Source organism: Grampus griseus (assembly GCF_964374135.1).
Source record: "Grampus griseus genome assembly, chromosome: 1".
NCBI classification, from domain to species: domain Eukaryota; kingdom Metazoa; phylum Chordata; class Mammalia; order Artiodactyla; family Delphinidae; genus Grampus; species Grampus griseus.
This window is the reverse complement of record NC_139017.1, coordinates 80,485,650-80,507,141: the sequence shown is the minus strand read 5'-3', so window position 1 is coordinate 80,507,141 and position 21,492 is coordinate 80,485,650. Positions and strand designations below refer to the sequence as shown.

At 42.2% G+C, this 21,492-nt stretch overlaps 1 protein-coding gene across 1 annotated transcript in view; it reads left to right on the top strand.

Moving 5' to 3' along the window:
- Nucleotides 1–8,047: 8,047 nt before the first annotated feature.
- Nucleotides 8,048–21,492, top strand: part of CD101 (CD101 molecule) — a gene marked incomplete at both ends in the record, with an annotated part of 33,750 nt that continues 20,305 nt past the window's right edge. Inside the window, 3 exons of the mRNA XM_082659135.1 lie at nucleotides 8,048–8,090; nucleotides 15,377–15,757; nucleotides 17,116–17,532. Of these exons, the coding sequence (XP_082515261.1) occupies nucleotides 8,048–8,090; nucleotides 15,377–15,757; nucleotides 17,116–17,532 (841 nt within the window). The remainder of the gene's footprint in view (nucleotides 8,091–15,376; nucleotides 15,758–17,115; nucleotides 17,533–21,492) is intronic.

Below are 21,492 nucleotides of genomic sequence, written 5' to 3'. Positions count from 1 at the left end.
CCCAGGGAGCCTTTTCTGCCCCTCTAGGCTAGGAGAGGAACCCCTGACAGATGCTCTGGTTGTCTGAAAGTGCCCCGAGGGCAGGGACCCCTCACCACTGTGAAAATAGCTAACTAACACTAGGATGCTTACATGTGCCGTACACCTGGGCAAGTGCCTCAGGTCACCCTGAGGTGACTACAGCAGAAGACTTCTTACCTGCTCTTCATGTAACTAGATCTTCCAAGTAACAGCCACTCCATGTCCTCTTACCCACAGACCAGTGTGTGTAGCACACTGCTTTAAAATACAGGTTTTAGGGCTTCCCTGGTGGCGCAGTGGTTGAGAGTCCGCCTGCCGATGCAGGGGACATGGGTTCGTGCCCCGGTCCGGGAAGATCCCACATGCCGCAGAGCGGCTGGGCCCGTGAGCCATGGCCGCTGAGCCTGCGTGTCCGGAGCCTGTGCTCCGCAGCGGGAGAGGCCACAACAGAGGCCCGCGTACCGCAAAAAAAAAAAAAAAAAAAAAAAAATACAGGTTTTATTATTATTTAGGTGAGGCAGGGCCAGCAGATCGGGAGATGACTGCCATTGAAAAGACAGTTTGTTACACTCACAGATCCCAAGAGGGAGGGTCATGCCACACAAAAGGGGGCCACACGGGAAAGCACCAGGGTCCCTCAGGCAGCAGAGGGAGCAAGGGTGAAGCATGGGCAATGGTCTTTGTTGGGGTTTTCACAGGAAGGAATGGGCAACTTAGGGTAAGCAGGCTTAGGATTAACTAGTTTGGATAATTTCAGCAGGTTCTGGGGCATAGGGAGTATCCCTAGTTATCTGGTGTGATGAGAAAACAGCTATTTTGAGTTGCTGCCTAGGATTTTACAGTATAATAGCCCTGCTCACAGCCAGAGCCTGGACATTTAGATGAGGACCTGAGCTTAGGATTCCCACCCCAAGTTCCCACTTTGCTTTTCCTGGGGCACCTTTTAAAATAACCATTTTGAGTTGAGCCTGCAGCCTCTGCCCCAACCATGTTATATGTACTAGGTGCTTGTTACCCTGCTCTTTATCTCCTGCTTGCTGGACACCTGGGACGTCGGAGCACTGCCCTTCCCCCTGCTCAGTGGCAACCCCGACCCTGGTTTCTGGGATCTGTAAGTAACAAATCTTGTGACTTTGTGTAAGTTTATTGAAATTGCAACTTCAATCAAAAGGACCCGGGGGTTTCACTTCCTCGGGGTGGGAGTTCAGATGCTGAGGGAGCTACTTGCTAACCCCATGTGCGTGGCTGGTGCCTCCTCGTTCAGCAGGTCATAATCCGCATATTCTTAATACACCAGCTATTCCCCTCTCCCCCACCCCGCCAACACATCTGGTTCCTGGCCTTGGGGTGATCAGAGCAGGGAATAGTGGTCCTGAGCATGAGAGCCTGATGGAGGGGGTGGAGGGTGTGTGGACTTCAGATTGGTTGGTTTGCACATGGAAGGCGTGCTTATAGACAACTCGGAATGATTTCCTTTCCCTAGGAACTGGCCAGCCGTGGGAGGGGCAGTCTCTCCAGGATCAGCAAGATCCTAGGTGTCAAAACATCAAAAACCAGAAACAAAATGACATGATTAATATACTCACTGCTTGGGGGCTCATAGACCTGGGTGGCTCAGCTCCACTGGGGTTGGGGGGGCGGGGGGGTGATGCTCATCTGGGTCCTCTCTGTCTGTTTATTCTCCAGCCTATTTGTGCCACCAGTACTGGTTACTATGATCACATCATTTCATTGAATAATATGTAAACCAATGAAATATGAGTGCCAAAGAAAGAGGTGTTGATACAATAAGATGAATTCTCTGGACTAGATAAAGGCAAATCGCTTTTTTTTTTTTTTAAATGCTATCAGTTTAGGTCCAGGCAAAACAACTATAAAAGATTGAGGGGAGACAAATCATAAAAACATGGGAGGATCTGTACTCCATTGGCTTCACAAGTGTTTTTAAAATTCTTACTCCATTTTAAGGAAATCAGACCTGAAAGTTGGGGGACTTCCCTGGCGGTCCAGTAGTTAAGACTTTACCTTCCAGTGCACGGGGTGTGGGTCCAGTCCCTGGTCGGGGAGCTAAGATCCCACATGCCTCACGGCAGAAAAACCAAAACATAAAACAGAAGCAATGTTTTTTTTTAAGACTTTTTTGGGGTTTGTTTTTAAAGAAACTGCATACATCATTGGAGACGAACAATAATTTAAATACCATGCAGTTTCTGTATGTACAAAACCTAGGCCATAGAAATCCAGTTTAATTTGTATTCCGTTTATACTGTCTTCCTCATACAGCCGTTGTCTGTTAAAGCAGAACACAGGAGAGTGCTCTGATAAAAAGACGAACTATGTACAGGCACCCGGGAAGCAACTGGAAAAAAGCAGCTGGTTTGGGGATCAACAGACAAATGGGAAGAAAGAGTCATTTAAGGTGACCTTCGCCCACTGGCTGTGCAGAGGGAGAGCCTGAAATTCCATTCACTGAAGCACACACCACAGTTTTCATTCAGCAAATATAAATACACGTAAACAGAAGCAAAATCGTAACAAATTCAATAAAGACTTTAAAAAATAAAATAAAAAATAAAACAGGGCTTCCCTGGTGGCGCAGTGCTTGAGAGTCTGCCTGCCGATGCAGGGGACACGGGTTCGTGCCCCGGTCCGGGAAGATCCCACATGCCACAGAGCGGCTAGGCCCGTGAGCCATGGCCGCTGAGCCTGCGTGTCTGGAGCCTGTGCTCCGCGACGGGAGAGGCCACAACAGTGAGAGGCCCGCGTACCGCAAAATAAATAAATAAATAAATAAAAATAAAACAAACCTGAAAGTTGTAGCAAAGACATAGGTTTGCTTTATGCAAAAAAGTGAGGAGACTCCAGACAACAGACCTATACTCAAAGGAAAGACCTGGGCCTGTGTTAAGAGATCGGTGAACAAATATATATGTATATGATTGAGGTGAAAATAAAACTGTTAAGAAATTTAAGTGTCTTTTTATGATTCCTGTCTTCACCTGACTTTTCTGTTAATTGATCAACTAACAGCTCTAATTATGAGTTTCTACTGTTACTGTCCCTATTCTTATAGATGAGGAAATTGAGACTTAAAGAAACTAATTTGCTCGAGATTTGAATGCAGGTCTTTCTGACTCCAAAGTCTGTACATGTTCTAAATCACTATACCAGCTACAGTGCCTGACTATTTTAGCCATTCAGTATTTTTTGAAGAGATAGAAAGATGAGTAAGAACTGGCCCCTGCCCTTAGGAAATTCATGGTCTTGCAGGAGAGGGAGGCATGTAAATAATTCATTTTATTACATATAGTAAGTAAAATTATAGGAGTTCACTGACAGAGATAGAAGAGGGAATGGTGAACTTTCTAAGGTGTCAAGAAAGGTTTCGCGTAGGAGGTGCAAACCTAGATTTAAAACTTTTTTTAATGAATAGGCATATACCAGGTAGAGCGGGCTCTAAGCAGAGGGGATAGCATATACAAAGTTAAAGAGAGAGGATGGTAAGATACGCTCAGAGAAATACAGAGGTTCTGTGTCTGAAGGGTGAGGTGGTAGGAGAGAGTTCTCAAGGGTCAGCTCGTAAAGGTCAAGTCAAGGAGTTTGGACTTGATCGTCTAGAAGTTTGGGGGAGCCATTGAAAACCTTTAATCAGGACAGTGCATGGCTCTGTTTGCACTTTAGATTACTCTGGTGGAAGGGGCCGGGGTGCAGACAAGGTTGGAAGATGAACTGAACTACATTAATCCAGGTGAAAAATCGCAGCTCTCAATTGCGACAGCAGCAGGTAGAATGAATTCATTAAGGATTTTAGGAAAAACTGGTAGGACTTTATAACTAGATATGGAGTGTGGAGGAGCCGTGGGTCTGGGTGGATGCTGGTGCAGTCACCACGGTGGAAAATACCAGTGAAGAAGGAAACAGTGATCTCAGCTTTGGACGCAATTTAAGTCTTCTGCAGGACCTTCAAGTGGGAATGTTCGACACAGCTAGATAATTGGCCTGGAGCTTAACGGAGGAGTTGCGGGTGGAGACAGATTGGTGATTGTCCTTATACAGGTGGGGCATGAGAGGCAGAAGCAGCGAGGGGAGCAAAGGGCTGATGACAGGAGCCTGGAGAAGGGGTCCACCGAGAAGACGACTAAGAAGGAACTTCCAAAGGGGAGAGAGAAAATCCCGGCCAGAGCGTGGTATCAGAGGTGGTAGTAAAGAATTCCAAGCAGATTTGCCAACGGTCGGTCCTCCCTTGTGCCCCAGAAGGACCAAATCAAGGGAGAGCTGAGCAGTGTCTGCCGCTGTGACCTTGGATGTTTGGGTGGAACCAAGCCCAGATCGTGGTGGGCCGAAGTACCAGCAAGTTAGGAAACCAAGCAGAATACAGAACACCGGGAAACTGTCCCACATTTGAAGAGGGGAAGGAAGAGGGGGCGGTTTGAAACTAGGGTGAAAATGTGGCCATTTAATAGGGTAGGAGGCACCTGAGCTGCTTTATGGGCCAAGGAAGCCATGAGGGGGCAACTGTATCTCAGGGGTTCACCCGTACCCGAAGCCCAGGTAAAGCGAACTTCCTATTCTCCTTCCTTCTTTTCTTTGGGACCTATTCTGAGCCCTCCCTTCCTTTTTTTAAAATCAGAGTTCGTTGTCAGCTACTCCCTAATAGGGAATTTAAGAAGTAGCTCTTCCCAAGGGAGTATTCGGAAACAGCAAATGGCCCGGGAATCCCATCTGTTGCTCTTTCTCTGCTGCCACCATCCTCTAGTCCCCACCTCCTTCTCCACCCCTCTTCCCATGCTCTGGCCTTTGCCTCTGCCCACAGGAATCTAGTTCAGGCTTTTCCCCACAGACAGGAGGAGTTACCACACACATGGAAAAGCTCTTAGCCTTGGTTAACTAACTGTCAGCTCCTGGTACAGCCAGGCTGGTGGGAAGTACAACTTGGTGGGCCAAGTTGTAACCAGGCCCGCTTGAGGACGCCGTTTCTTCCACTGTTCTATGAGGGATTGACTGAGCTTGCTGTGATCCCTTCCTGTGGTGTCACTGCTTGGTGATCCATACATAGAGAAACGAGGCTTAGCCCCAGGGCTTCCTTACACCTTGGCAAGTCCCATACCTGTGGGGTATCGATCACTTTGACCTGAATTATAGGAGCTTGGGTAGAAAAAGGGGCAAAATCCTGATCAGCTTCCTGCTGACCCCTTCGGGGTTTTCTTTTCCATCCTGCAGTCACTCACTGTCCTACATATTCTGCCTTCTGAAAGCTTGCGAATGGCAAGCTAATAGAGCACTGAGCCACAAGTAAGAAGGCAGCCATAGAATGCACCCATTTCCTAGCCATACAGTCTTGGCTAGGTTAGTTGATTCCTCTGAGCCTCAGTTTTCTCACCTGTAAAATGGTATTAGTAATACCTATCACATAGTGATGTGAGTTATTCTATAACAGTGCATATGTGAAAATGCCTTGCACAGAACCTGACATGTAAAAGGTACCCGTTTAAATATTTCTTGGGCCTGAATGCTTAGGAATCCACGATACTTGCAATTTCTATAATTTTATGGAATTAATATTTGAGCATGTCGAACCTGAAAAAAAGACATCACTTTTCATTAATCTTCTAGGAACTTCAGAAAGGATTTTTTTTCTTTAGTACATCCTTGTGTTGCTTTGTCCAGCACTGGCCTTCTCCCTCCATCTGAATCAGGAACTCTATTTTTACATTCCTTTCAACTGATAAAATTGCAATGCACTGCAGTGGTTCCCAAGGTAATAGAATAACTGTCTCTCTCACTGGCTCTATTTTTTTCTTTCTTCTTTTTTTCTTTTCCCCTTGATAACAGAAAGCTTCTTTTTTTTCCCTCCAGAAAAGAAGCGACATCACCCTGTCAATGTTAAATTCTGGCAGAAATGGAGCCACTAAAATAGAAAGAAAAAAAAAACTTGGCAACAGCCAAGAAGGAGAACTTGCATAGCATTTACTTAGTTGTATGTATTTCAGGAATACAGCGTCCTCTGTAGTATTGCCAATGATTGTCTCTGTGGTCAATGCTTATTTCTAAAATAATTCTCTTTTCAGTGCACGTAGCAGATTGATTGCATTGATGGCCCCCGTTCTCTACCTCTCCTTTTGCCTTGCCACTTTGCTGTTCCCTTCACTAAAGAGATGGAGTCCATTAACCCATCTCTTGCTTTTGGACTTGGCCATGTGTCTTGCTTTCATCTGAGGGATGCTTGTAGAAGGCATGCAGTCATGATGCAAGTAGAAGCTTTAAAAAGTACTGATGTGTTTCCCCTAGTCCTTTTGGACCCCTGACATCACTGTGAAAATGTGCCCAGGCTAGCCTTTTCTAGGGCTGTGAGAGGGATCCAAGCTAAGGCCATCCTAGACCATCCAGCTCCCATCGGCTGACCCCATAGGCTTGTGAACAAAAATAAATCTTTACTGTTGTATGCCACCAAAGTTTTCTATTTGTTATACAGCAATAACTAACCGATACAGTAAATTTTGGTGCCTGGGGGGTGACCCATGCCTTCTCCAACTGCAATGGTGAAAAAATTCTTGTACTTCAAGCCCCACTGATATTATGGTTAACGGCCTGGAGAGGTAGTTTGAAATTGCCATTCTAGGTAAACTGCCCTTTAATTGTTCCCTAAATACAGCCTGTACATCCCTGCCTCGGTACCTTTATACATTTCATTCCTCCCTAGTGGAATGTCCTTTCTTCTCTCTTCTCTGCCTATTAGAATCATACCAGATCTCCAAGGACCTAAAGAAAACCAGCCTTTTCTGAATGCACCTTCTTCTCCCTTCACACCAGCCTCAAACTTTACTCCAGAAGGAGGGCACAGCTGGTGTGTCATTATCCATGCTGGACTGTTTCTCCCCAACTGCACCTCGGTCCCCCTTCCTCCCTGGTTGTCTCATGTGGCCCAGCCAATCTTGACCCTCCCTCCCACCCACTCACTTCCCCCCACTCCCTTTAGGTGCCCCACTGATGTGCTTCCAAAATTACCTTGTGGTTATCTGAGTAAACGGAAGTTTCCTGAGAACAAAGGCTTCGTATGTGCAGCACTTACAATAGCACCCAGAAGATTAAAAAAAATTGTTGGAAAGGTGGATGGAACAGGGATCTGCTGTAACTGTGGCCTGAAGCAGACTAGGCTGTTACTGACCCATCTAAATGGAGGCTCGGCCTGGGAAACTAACGTCCTCAGTAAGCTCGTCCCGTGTATGTTCTTGTCTTCGCAGACTAGGATTAAGTTGGCCTGGGTTCGGGGCCAGGCTAACTTAATCCTAGTCTGCGAAGTCACTCCCCCACCATCCTTGGTGCCCAGGCCCATGCTGGGCAGATGAAGATTCCCTTAAATGTCGCTGATATGCATTGAGCACTTTCTATGTACTAGATGTTGTTCTAAGTGCTTTCAGTGAATTAGTTCATTCAATTCTCACAGCAATCTTACGGGGCACATACTGTTAGTATCTCCATTTTGTCGATGAGGGTTAGAAAAGATTAATTCACTGTTCTAAGATCAACTATCAAAAATACAGTCTGTGCAGACCCAGGCACACCCACCTAGAGTGTGTTATCGTCACCGTCACCGCATGTCTCCCCAGGTTCATGTCTCCTAAGGGCGCGTCTCTCGTTTCTCAGTCCTTTCCTCTGCCACGATGGGAGGCGAGGTAAGGGCTAAGAAGAGAAAATTGCTGCTTGATTATTTATTCTGTTTACTTAAATTCCTGTATCATTACCTAATGATATGTATTTCACCAGGAGGAGGCTCGTCTTTTCTTATTTTTATCCATCTATGTTTACCTACCCATGAAGATAACTTCATAAGTAGGTAAATGTGAATGATTAGCAAAGAGCCATATGAAGCAAACTGTATTGCTCTTGGTAAGCCGTCTCTGTTTCTCAGTGGGCTGGAAACCGCACCATCGCTTCCTCTTTATCTTTGTAGTGAGAGCGCAACATTTGTCAGTCGGCGTCTGAGCAACTTCAGTGACACCACCAGGAAAGGTCTCTGCTGGTCCAAATGGCACGCTTCCCACGAGTGGCATCTTTTTTTCTCTTTCTGAGTAAGTGTCATCATTCTGTAGGTTACTGTTGTCAAGGAGCTAGTCAAATGGAGACTGTTGGATGATAAAATGGGACAATTTGGTCTCTACAGGAAAAACCATGCCACACATCTCTGGTGCTGGCAATCATTTTTGACTTTTGATGATGTTCTTGGCTACCTAGACATCCTTGAGTTCCAGGAGGTGCAATGTGAGGTTGAGTCCCATGAATCTGATCCCACTGGTTTTTACATTTGTGTGTGTGGCCAGATCTGCTGATTTTGCTGGCCCTGCCTCCACCTTAAGTTCTTGGGCTAACTCAGTAAAAACCTTATGTTCTTGGGCTAACTCATCCCTGGAGATAGGAAGAGGCTTAACTCCTCAGACTGAGAGGTGATGCCTGATGTTAGAACTTGTCTAGATAAATGTGCCTTGGGGATGTGACCGGATGGAAGGAAGTGTCATGAGAGCACTTAGGAGTTTTAGGCTAACCTAAAAGAAGGTTCTGGACTTCATCTGTGAGGTGAAGTGGGAAGTGACTACTAAGAGCCTGAGAAAGGGGCAGGAAGGTTCACTTGGCTCTGCTGAGGGGCAAGTGGAAGGACCTCAGCTGGCCCAGGGGCATTTGTACATGGTTGAACAGGATGGCGAAAGGGGAAGCTTGGGGGGAGATGCGTGAACAGATGAACTGGGGAAGGAATGAAATAGTCTCAGAGCAGACAGAGCAGGTAGCAGCTACTTTTTAGTGCTCTGGGTTCTCTTAGCATCTGGTGAAGCCCACAGACCCCAACTTAGAATAATTTTTAAATGTGTGAATTAAAATGTATACGATTATAGGGAAAATCAATCATATTGAAATAGGGTTATTGAAATACTTTCAAGTAAATTTTGATGTAGTCGTTTATTTGCTTCATTATTTATGTATTACATAAGAAGATCTGGAGGTGGTCTATTAACCACCAAACTTCAAAGTCGTAATGAGTATGAACAATATTTCAAGATATCTGCAGTAGATGTGGTGTGATGTGAAAATATCTATGATTTATTGTCTACATTCATGACTGAAGAAAATGCTAAATTTCCATTAAGATTAGTGAAAATAAAGATGTAGGTTTTTTCCCCCCCAAGTTTGTGAATCTTTTCATCCCCCCACATGGACCCAAGTTAAAAACTTCTGCTTTAAAGAGACTGGATGGAGTTAGTGAAGGGACTTGGACAATAGGGGAACTAAAAGAGCTTAGAATCAGTGTGACCAAGGCTGTGGCTAATACATGAAAAGGGTGCAGCATTCAGCTCAACGGGGTGCTTAATAAACCTTGGCTTGAGTTGAATGGGGTTCATGTCTCAAAAGACATTGGGTAGTGTAAGGTAAAGATCAGATATGAGACCTGCTGGGGTAAGAGGTGGCCTGCAGGAGGTTACTGGGACCAGTTGCTGGGTAATCAATGCCCACTAGACGGGCTTGGCAGACGTTAATGACTAGGTTCACTGGTGGGGCCCTTTGGGGACTGTTGGCTGGTGTCCTGTTCAGGTGTCTGAGTGTGATTCTCAAGTGTCTGTGCTTTGTGTCTGTGAACCATGTGTTTGGCTTGTGTATGGGGAAACTGGGCTTACATTGTGCAATAAGTCAGACCACTGCAAATTCTCTCTTTGTCTTTTCTTTTTTCCCTAGTGAGTAAGATGAAAGACCTGGGAAAAGGAAAGTAATAACCAAGGTTCAAAAAGGGGAAGCTTCAAGCCTTTCCATACCCCATTTAAACCATTACCTAAACTGAGTTATATAATTATTTCTTCTAAATTTAAACTCTTCCTAAGCACAACTTTTGTGTAGAGCCACAGTTTTTATGTGAAAAACATATATATCAGGAAGTAACTTGAAAACAATTTTGGAAGCCTGCTATCTGTCATTACAAATACAGAGGGAAAAATGAAGGAAATTAATTAAATGATGGATGATCAACTGACCAATTGCATTGTTTGGCAAATGTATACCTTGTCCTAATTAATTTTTTAAATAAATATGTAAAGACTGATGAATCCTATTAGAATATGGGGCCAGATGAGGTTAATGTCATGGGTAAATGAGCTCTTAGACTTAGCCTTGTCTGATTGGTCTGTCACCCCTCACCCTGAATAGCTGCCCTACAGATAAAAGTCATTAACATGGGAGGGTCCTGGGGAGGGGCTACTGTTTGTCTTACTGGGGCTGCATTCACGAAAAAAAAAAATCCACTGAATTATGGATGGAAGCCTTCTCAGCCTCCAAGCAAAAAGGGATTTTATATGGGTAAAGAAAGAGAAGTCGCTTGTTGTGTTTGGTGTTCTCCAGCTAGGTTTTGTATAAGGTGGAAGCATTGGAAGTTGCTGTTTTTGCGTATCAAAAGTGGCCAGGTGTTGGCCACATTTTATATAGGTCAAATAGCTTCCATTCAAATAATACTGAAATAGAAAATTTGGCAATCCCATTAATGTTTTTGGAAAAAGTCCACACCATTAGGGAATTCTTCGTGTTACAAAAATGGGACTCCAATGCAGTATGTCAATGCCAAGCTCTGTGTCCATCAGTCAGCAAGAATCTGACCTGCTGTGCAGAGGTGACTAACCCTCTGTCTATTAAAAGAGAAAGCAACGGGTCAGTCCTCTGAGGTATTTCACTCTTTAGGAGGAGAGATATGTACAACATCCCACAGAAAACAGATGTATAATAAGATGCTTCAGTGTATGTATGATTCCCCATGCATGGCCATTTGAATTGGCCTCTGTCAGTCATTCCTTTTTATCTCCACAATACCTATTAAACCTTCACACTGTTTCTTCCGCTTTTCTGAGTACCCTCCCAATCATGTTCTTGACCTCGTGCCTCTACTAGCACCTTATGCCATTCATCATCCTCTCTCTGGCTTCATCCATGTCTCCCTTCTACAGCTCCTCTGCCCGTAGACATGTAGAGGTACCTGTGTCTATCCTCCCTCACTGCTCTGCCCACGTCCATCTACTCTTTCTAAATGCCACCCTATTCTATCTCTTTCCCTTCTCCATGACGCTTCTTGAAGTAGTTTATGCTTCTTGCAGTTGCTTCTTACCATTGAAATACTCTGCTTCTGCTCTATGGAAATCTCTTTTACAAAGATTTCCACTGACCTCCTCCTCATCAAACTACAAAGACTTTCGTCTGCCTTTAGAGTCCTTACCCTCTCAGCCGCATTCAGCAGTGCTGACAAGCTCTTTCTGCTTGGACCATTTTGCTCCTTTGGTTTTCAAGCTACTGCGTCCTTGCTGCCCTGCCACCTGATTCTTCCCTCCCTGATTCTTCCTTCTGTAGGTTTTGTTCCTCATCCTATCCCCTAAAGAGAGAGATCCTCTAATAATCTCTCTTCAGCCCTCTCCTTACATTCCCGAACGCTTCCCAGTGCTTACATGTAACTGACATAATCTGCATCTACAGCCCAGAACTCTCCCTAGTTAACAAGCATTTACAGGAAGCAGTGAGGAAACAATGGACACAGCCAGGAATTTGACATGTATAAATCCAAGTTCAGTTCTGGCTGTACCATTTACAACTTTGACATTGCTAAATATGGGAACATCTCAGAGTTCTTAAGAGGACTGGATTACAAATATTTTCAAAGGGTTGAGTAGATTTTAAAGTATAGATAGATAGATATAGCTACAGATATAGACATATATTTAAATATTATTTCCAAATGTTTGCTGGATTTCCTTCCTGATTATTCCATGGTACTCTAATTTAGTATTTCCAAAATTAAATGCACCATCTTCTCCTTCACCTTCGAAGGTACACAACAGTACCTTTTCCTGAAATCCTTATTCCTGTAAACAGTGCCATTATTCCCAGTCACCCTTACAAAACCTGGTATCATCTTTGATTTCCTCCTGCCTTCCATCCCTCCATCTACCCCTTCTACTTCCAAGCATCTAAGACACTGAAAAACTCTATAGATCTTATCTCCACAGTGGCTCTTAAATTATAGCCACTTTCTTTCCATTTCTATTGCCTTTATCACTCCTCTTCTGGGCTACTATCATTACCTGATGTCTACTTCTAACTCCATCATCCTATACACTTCAGGTTAATTTTACTAAGACCTTTCAAATACTTTCAGTGGGTTCCCCATTGCCTAATCAATCAAGTCCAAACTTTTAAACATGATAGTCAAACCCTTCATGCTTTGGACTCAAAATTCCTACCCACTCTTACCTCTTTCTATTAATCTTCATGTAACTCTCCCCTTAATCCAACTGATTACTCTCTATTTCCTGAACAATTCTTTTGATTACTACTTATACAGTCTTTTCATGAAATCTCCTTCACCTAAAAGGCCCTGTCTCTCCACTTAACTTGTCATAACCTTCTCCAAAGTCCATTTTTAATACTATATCTTCCATACACCTTACCTATTTCCATCCCCCAAAATGTAATTAATGTCTCCTTCCTTCAAATTCCTCAAAGCGCTTTTATCATATTTCTTTCCAGGACAGATGACTACCACCCTACTTGACTAAACTGTAAAATCAAGAAGTCAGAGACTATCCCAAACTCATCTTCATATCTTAGTCCTTGAAGCATCAGAAACACTATAAGTGATTGAACAAATATTTATTGAATTAGTAGGCGAAGCAGTAGAAAATGAAGTGCTAGTTTTCAAAATAAACTGTTTCACATGTGGTACCATCTCTCCGAAAAGTCATAAAAAATGTTAAGTGTTGCCTAGACACCAAAAATAACATTGTGGAAACATGTCCTGACATAAACATCTTAGTGGTACCTCAGAAATCATATTTTTTAAAACATTTTTATCTTGAAATATAACATATAAGAAAAGTTAATAAAACATAAATGTGCAATTTAACTAATACATAAAAAGTAAAAACCATGTAATCACTATGCAGGTCAAGAAATAGAACATTGCTAGGACCCTAGAAGCACCCACCCACCTTGCCACACGTCCCATCCAGACACACACACACACAATCACTTTGCTGACTTTCGTGGTACCTACTTCCTGGCTTTTTTTTTTAATAGTTTTACCCGCTATGTTTGCATCACTAAACAATACAGTGTGGTTTTTTTGCCTTTCTTTAAATTTTATGGAGGGTATAGTCAAAAAGATTCTAAAGTGTTCAGCATCTTTCATTAAACACAGTGATCCACGTTTCTGCAACCAGTTGCAATTCACTCACTTTCATTTCTGTATAAGATCCCATTTTATGAATGTACCACAGTCTGCCTGTTCTACTGTTGATGGACATATGAATGGTCTCTAGTTTGGGGGCTGTAATGAACACTGCTGCTGTGGATACTTTTTCACGTGTAGCCTGGTGCAGTGCTCACGTTTCTCTAAGATGTATGTCTCTAAGCCTGGCTAGCATTGCTGACAATGTTTTAAATTGCCTTTGTAGTACAATTTTTTGGTAAATAATATTTTAAAATTTTACTACTGTATGGCATGGGGAACTATATTCAATATATTGTAATAACCTATAATAGAAAAGGATCTGAAAAAGAATATATATATGTGTGTAACTGAATCACTTTGCTGTACACCAGAAACTAACACAATATTGTAAATCAACTATACTTCAATAAAAAGTCATCTGTTTTGAAAAAAAATTAAAAATTTTTTCTCATATGGTCCAACTTCTATTCCTAAATGCTTATTACAAAAAGAGCCTAACATACATATATCACATTAACTGGGATTTATGAATAAATTAGTATATTTTAAATGATTACTGGAAATTTGTGTGATTGGTTGACTGATTGCATATTTGTTTTCCAGTTTTGCATTGATTGTATCCATATGCAATTTTTAGTTGACTGTATCAGGTGATCTCTTACCCTTTCTCCCTATTTTTTTGCAGGTCCCCTCCTATCAGAATTGTTTTCATTCTAAAATTCCTATACTCAGCCTATATTCATGGTCTCTGTAATGTCATTTTCCCCTCTCTCACTTTTTTTTCACTCTGGTCTCCTTTACTCTTTGTCCTTGTGGATTCAACAAATTCAGCAGATGCTCTGCTTCTTCCATGCCTACTTATGAACTCTATTCTGTTAATTCTGTAATACCAGCAATTGCTCCCTGTTGGACCCTTCTGATGTCTTTCCACTGGGCCCTAGGCCCCGAGTGAAAGATCTAGCTCACCCTGTGGCATCTCTGTCATTTGTTCTTTGTTCTTTCTGTTACACAAAATAAACTAGGCTTTAATGTTAACATAATAAATAAATACATACCTTTTAATTTCTAAAAAAGTCTTGATTTTGAAAAGGTGTATGTCAAAGGAACTGTTACCATTGAATAAGATTTTCTCCTTTAAACCTAATACTTAAGATTTGTCCCAACAGGAAACATTCCATAGTGGTCCCAACTGAAAACTTGGGGTAAGAGAACAACTAAACTAAATCTGATCCCAGATCCTGTTGGACTTGACAGTCATCTTGTATGAAGCTTTTCAATAAAGCTGTAGTGTCTCTTTAAAAAATTACAAAATGAAAAACCCTCCACGGTATAGAAAGGAAGTGCTGCTGCTTCTTCAGATGCTAATTTTAGCTAGTCTTGCATCACACCTGGCCGGGAGCTACAGATATTTCCAACCAACCAGCAGGAAAAAGCATGGCACCAGGAGCAGTGCCATAAACTCTGCCTCTCCAGCAATCATTTCTGTGAGAAAAGCTCGATGACAGGTACCTAGGAATTGGAGGCTTGAGGAAGTATATCGAGGAATTTTCCCCTAAAATAATGTAAAAGGTGAATTATTATACATCGCATTTACTTCAGGTGCACTTAGATAAGCAGATATGTTTTATGAAAGTGGTCATGTTACATTGATGAAGCTAAACATTTTTTTTTTGAGAGACTAGAGATTACTATGGAAGTTAAACTTATAAAAGAACAATTAACTCGGGCTTCCCTGGTGGCGCAGTGGTTGAGAGTCCGCCTGCCAATGCAGGGGACACGGGTTCGTGCCCCGGTCCGGGAAGATCCCACGTGCCGCGGAGCGGCTGGGCCCGTGAGCCATGGCCGCTGAACCTGCGCGTCCGGAGCCTGTGCTCCGCAACGGGAGAGGCCCGCGTACCGCAAAAAAAAAAAAAAAAAAGAACAATTAACTCATCAAGCCATTCCACTGCTCCTCATCCTGAAGAAGGTATTGAACATTTGAGTTGATTATAGCTAATAACCTGCGATCTCATTTTCTAGAATTGTAATACAGGGAGCTACATAATGTGGCACATTGGGAACTGGAGCACTAATCTATTTTTATTCCCCTTTCTTTCTCCTACTTGCAAGCTAAGCTCAGCACTGCCCAGAGAGAAGTAACAGTTCAGAAAGGACCGCTGTTCAGAGCTGAAGGTTACCCCATTAGCATCGGCTGCAACGTAACTGGCTACCGGGGACCTTCTGAGCAGCATTTCCAGTGGTCTGTTTACCTGCCGACAGCCCCGACCCAAGAAATCCAGATCATTAGCACCAAGGATGCCACCTTCTCTTATGCAGTGTATGCACAGCGGGTGCAAAGTAAGGAAATCTACGTGGAGAAGGTCCAGGGTAACTCAGTCTTTTTGCACATCGCCAAGCTCCAGATGAAGGATTCCGGCGAGTATGAGTGTCACACACCCAACACTGATGGAAAATACTATGGGAGTTACAGTGCAAAGACGAATCTAATTGGTAAGCTGTGTGCCCTCCTCTTCTAGCCAGCCCCTGAGAAGCCAGATTCTCTCCATCAACACGATGCCTTGCAACGTGACATGACTTTATATTGTGCTGTTTGTTTTGGCAAAAGAGCCCACATACCCCTCTGGATATTTTGGAGTTTGTCACAAATAGGTATCTCATATTCCCTAAAGCTCTTAATTCATTTTCCCAATCGACTTTGTCATGAAGAGTTAGATAGTACGTGGTCTTCCTAGGCCTTGCCCACAGCTATTCATAGGTCGATAATAGCACAGCATTAGACAAAGCTTTGAGAGTTCTCATGTCTCTTCTCAGAGGCAGAATATTAACTTGATAGAAGAGCCAGTATTAATATATTTAATATATGTTTATATATAATTAATATAATACCATAGGAAGTAAGTCATTAACTTGGAAGTAATTACTCTCAAACTACCATTCTCTAACATAGTTACCTATGGGGCAAGGGTCATATTATTTGAAATTACCCTTTTGTCCCTTTGCCTAGAATATCTTATTACTCCCTTTTCAGCCTCGCAAACTCCTACATATACTTCTGAACCCAGTTTAGGTATTACCTCTTCTGTGAAACCCATTCTGTCTCAGGCAGTATTCCCGTCTTTGTTCTTTCTTGATGCTCTGTTCACACTACTGTTATTAGTACTCACCCAGTTTATGTGGTAATTGGCTACTTACATGACCCTCTCTGACCTCACCTTGAGCTCCATGAGAAGAGAACATTTACCTCACTCTCTAGCACAGTGGTTAGCTCTGAGTAGATGCTCAATAAACATTCATTTTTGAATCTAAGTGTTGCTTTCACATAAACTTAGGCTGTGTGATTTCCTTTGAGGAAGGAAAGAATGGTAGGGTAGTAAGATGGTTTTCGAAACTTTGGTAAGGGTTGCATTTTGGCTCTGAATGATAAATTGTAACAGATTATTTCAGAACTTTATTTTATAAAGGAGCAGGTGAAGGCCCAAGGAAGTGAAGTAACTTCCTCCAATTCATGGAGTCAAATAGGGACAAATATAGGATCAGAATATAGTCTTCTAGCTCCCAGTGCTTTTCCCATTTAAAACCTCTGTGTCTGAATAGCTAAATTGGTTACAGCCTATGCTAAAAATGTAAAATCAGGGTCAGTACAACAGTGAACCAATAGCTTTGCCGAGTTCCCTAGTCTGTATGTATATAGATGCCAATGTTCCTGTTGGCAATAGGGAAAGCATATGGCTGGTGGAAAACCAACTCAAAGTATGTACTGTACAGATGTTGGGTCAGGGCACCATCTTCATCTAAGGAGGCTAGTCTGACAGGTACTCAGTCAATTACAATCATTCCTTTGCATCCAGTCATTCCAGATACCCTCTCTGCTGCCATGACTTCCCAGACTCTCAGTAAGGAGGAAGGTGAGCCATTGGAACTTACCTGTGAGTCATCCAAAGCCACAGCTCAACATACTCACCTCTCTGTCACCTGGTACCTGATGCAAGATGGAGAAAGAAGCCAAGCCAGCAAGATTATCTCCCTCTCCAAGGATTTTATGCTGCTCCCTGGGCCCTTGTATACAGAGAGGTTTGCAGCTGGTGACGTGCGGCTCGACAAGCTTGGGGTCACTACCTTCAGGCTGTCCATAGGGAGACTTCGGCCCTCAGATCAGGGTCAGCTGTTCTGTGAGGCAACTGAATGGATTCAGGATCCGGATGAAACCTGGACTTCCATCACGAAAAAGCAGACAGATCAAACAACTCTGAGGGTCCATCCAGCAGGTAATTATCTTCTCGGGAAATTCATTAACAGCTAGTAGTGGGTATTTGGATATCTTTCTTCTTCTTTTTTTTTTTTTTTTTTGGCTGTGCCACGTGGCTTACGGGATCTTAGTTCCCCGACCAGGGATTGAATCCACGCTCTCGGCAGTGAAAGCGCGGAGTCCTAACCACTGGACCGCGAGGGAGTTTTCTCTTTTTGTTTTTTTCTAATCTTTTGTTGGATCAAAAATATCATTAGAGGGCTTCCCCGGTGGCTCAGTGGTTGAGAGTCCGTCTGCCGATGCAGGGGACGTGGGTTCGTGCCCTGGTCCGGGGAGATCCCACATGCCGCGGAGCGGCTGGGCCCGTGAGCCACGGACGCTGAGCCTGTGCGTCCGGAGCCTGTGCTCCGCAACGGGAGAGGCCACAACAGTGAGAGGCCCGCGTACCGCGAAAAAAAAAAATCATTAGAAAGCTTGAGTAAATTTTGTTTTTGTCATCTGGGAAGCATAAGTAAGAAGGACAGATTTGGGGCTCCGTCCACGGGAGGTTTTCTATGGGATAAAATCTGTTGAATGTTAGGTAGATTCCACAGCCATGCATGGAAATAGTTTTGTTGCCATTCTTGCCAGGCTCTGTGTAAGCACTTTATCTATAATACATTATCGAATTTAGTCCTAACAACCACCCTCTGAGGCAACTAGTCAAGTCCCCATTTTTGAAACATGACCCTGAGCCTCAGCTAAATGCTCTGCCTTAGCTCGCTCTGCTGGAGCTGGCGTTGGAAGACAGATGTATCTCTCCAAGGCCCTCTCCCCACAGACACCTGCGCCTCAGAGTAGCCTATTTCCAACGTGAAGCCTTGTCTTAGTCACTGCTCCTTCAGCCTTACCCCGTTTCCTTGGAACGATGTCACTCTTCATGAGCCATTGACACTTTCGCCAAAGCAAGCAGGAAGCCTCCATTTTGATTCCTGGTCTCTCCACATGGGCTTTGGTCCAGTAGGAGGAGGTCTATAACCATATATATCCCTGCTAAAAGCAATGATCCAATAGTGGATCATTGAAGTTTTCTTTCTTTTTTTTTAGGAGTGTTATTCTATTCTATTAAAAATTGTCCTGATGGTGGTACGTGTCCAAATTATACTCAGGGAGTCCTTTGGAGACACATCACATGTGCTTCTTTCCCCTCCCTTTGAAAACAATTTTTAAAAATGTAAAACTCTTTATTTTAAAATTTTATTTATTTAGATCAATAAAAGTTGTATACGTTTAAGGTGTGCAATATGATGTTTTGATATCTGTATGCACTATGAAATGACTACAATGAAGTTCACTAACATACCCGTCACCTCACGTGGTTGTGTTGTGTAAGTGGTGAGAATTCTTAAGATCCTTCTTAGCAAATTTCAAGTAATACCACACAGTATTACTAACTGTAGTCACCATGCTGTACATTAGATCTCCAGAACTTATTCATCCTGCATAACTGAAACTTTGTACCCTTTGACCAATATCTCCCCATTGTCCCCACTCCCCCAACCCCTGGTAACCACCATTCTACTCTCCACTTCTATGTATTCATTTTGTCAATTTTTAGTTTCCACAATATTTGTCTTTCTGTTTCTGGCTTATTTCACATAGCAAAATGTCCTCCAGGTTGATCCATGTTTTTGAAAATGGCAAGATTTTCCTTTTTTTCATGGCTGAATAATATTCCATTTTGTATATATACCACATTTTCTTCATACATTTATCCCTTGATGGACACTTAGGTTGTTTTCATATCTTGGCTATTATGAATAATGAACATAGGGGTGCAGATATCTCTTTGAGATACTGATTTCATTTCCTTTGGATATGTACGTGGAAGTGGGATTGCTGGGTTATATGGTAGTTCTACTTTTAGTTTTTGAGGAACCTCCATACTGTTTTCTATCATGGCCATACCAATTGACATTCCTTGTACACTAACAGTGTACAAGGTTTCCTTTTTCTTGTCCATCCTCACCAACACTCGATATCTTTTGTCTTTTTGATAATTGCCATCCTAACAGATGTGAGGTGATATCTTGTGGCTTCAATTTGCATTTCCCTGATGATTAGTGATGAGCATCTTTTTCCATATTTTTGGTCACTTGTATGTCTTCCTTTGAGAAATGTCCCTTCAGATCCTTTGCTCGTCTTTATATTAAGTTATTTGGGGTTTTTTTTTTTTGGTTTGCTATTAATTTGTATGAGTTTCTTATCCATTTTGGCTAGTAACCCTTTTTCAAATACATGGTGTGCAAATATTTTCTCCCATTTTGTAGATTGTCTCTTCACTCTGTTGATTGTTTCTTTTGTGTGCAGGATCTTTTTAGTTTGATGTGATCCCACAATCTATTTTTACTTTTGTTGCCTGTGCTTGTGGGGTCATATCCAGAAAATCATTGCCCAAAATAATGTCAAGAATGTTTTCCTTCTATTTTCTTTTCTTTTTCTTTTTCTTTTTTTTTTGGCTGTGCCATGTGGCATGTGGGATCTTAGTTCCCTGACCAGAGACTGAACGTGTGCCCCCTGCAGTGGAAGTGCAGAGTCTTAACCACTGGACTGCCAGGGAATTCCCCCTTCTGTTTTCTTCTAGTAGTTTTTCAGTTTCAGGTCTTATGTTTAAATCTTTGATCCATTTTGAGTTTATTTTTTTAATATGGCACGAGATAGGGGTCCAACTTCATTCTTCTGCATGTGGATATCCAGTTTATTCAACACCATTTATTTGAAGAGACTATCTTTTCCCTGTTGTGTATTCTTGGCACCCTTATTGGAGATTAATTGACATAGATTCATGGATTTGTTTTTGGATTCTCTTTTCTGTTTCATTGGTCTATATGGCTTTATACCAGCACCATACTGTTTTGATTACTGTAGCTTTGTAATGTATTTTGAAATCAGGCATGTGATACCTACAGCTCTTGCTCAAAATTCTTTGGCTATTCAGGGTCTTTTGTGGTTCCATATGAATTTTAGAATTCTTTTTGTCTATTTTAAAATGCCATTAGAATTTTGATAGGGATTGCAATGAATCTGTAGATTGCTTCGGGTGGTATGGACATTTTAACAATATTAATTCTTCCGACCCATGAACATGGGATATCTTTCCATTTATTTGTTTCATCTTCAGTTAGTTTCATCAGTATTCTATAGTTTTCATTGTACATGTCTTTCACCTCCTTGGTTAAATTTATCCCTAAGTATCTTCTTCCTTTTGATGCTATTGTAAATGGGATTGTTTTCTTAATTTCTTTTTTGGATAGTTCATTGTTAGGGTATAGAGATGCAACTGATTTTTTTTTTGTATGTTGATTTTGTATCCTGCAATTTTACTGAAATTCTTTATTAGTTTTAACATCTTTTGGTGGAGTTTTTTTTGGTTTCTATATGTAAGATCATGTCATCTGCCAACAGTGACAGTTTTACTTCCTTTTTTTCCAATTTGGATGCCTTTAATTTCTTTTTCTGTCTAACTGCTCTGGCTAGGACTTCCAATACTATGTTGAATAGAAGTGGTGAGAGTGGTCATCCTTGTCTTATTCTTGATCTTAGAGGAAAAGCTTTCAGCTTTTCACTGTTAAGTGTGATGTTAGCTGTGGACTTGCCATATATCACATATGCTTTTAACTTCGGAAAATTCCACTGGATATGCTCAGCCAAAAATGAGAGCAAGAAATCACAATTTACATCGATTCAACATAGTATAAAATATTTTATTTAAAAAGATACATTACTGTGTACTTTACACATTATGCATACATCTTGCTTAATAGGATTGCATTCAGAAAATCATGTATGTTGTTCTTTCTAGGTGATTTAAAGAGTAGTCAAGGGCATTTTTTAATTCTAGGCATTTCTTTGGCTTACCTTCTCCTCAGAACTGATCTCCCACATGAAATTCAATCCCTGTACTATCCTAACAGGAGGTAGCATCTCTCTCTGGTATTGA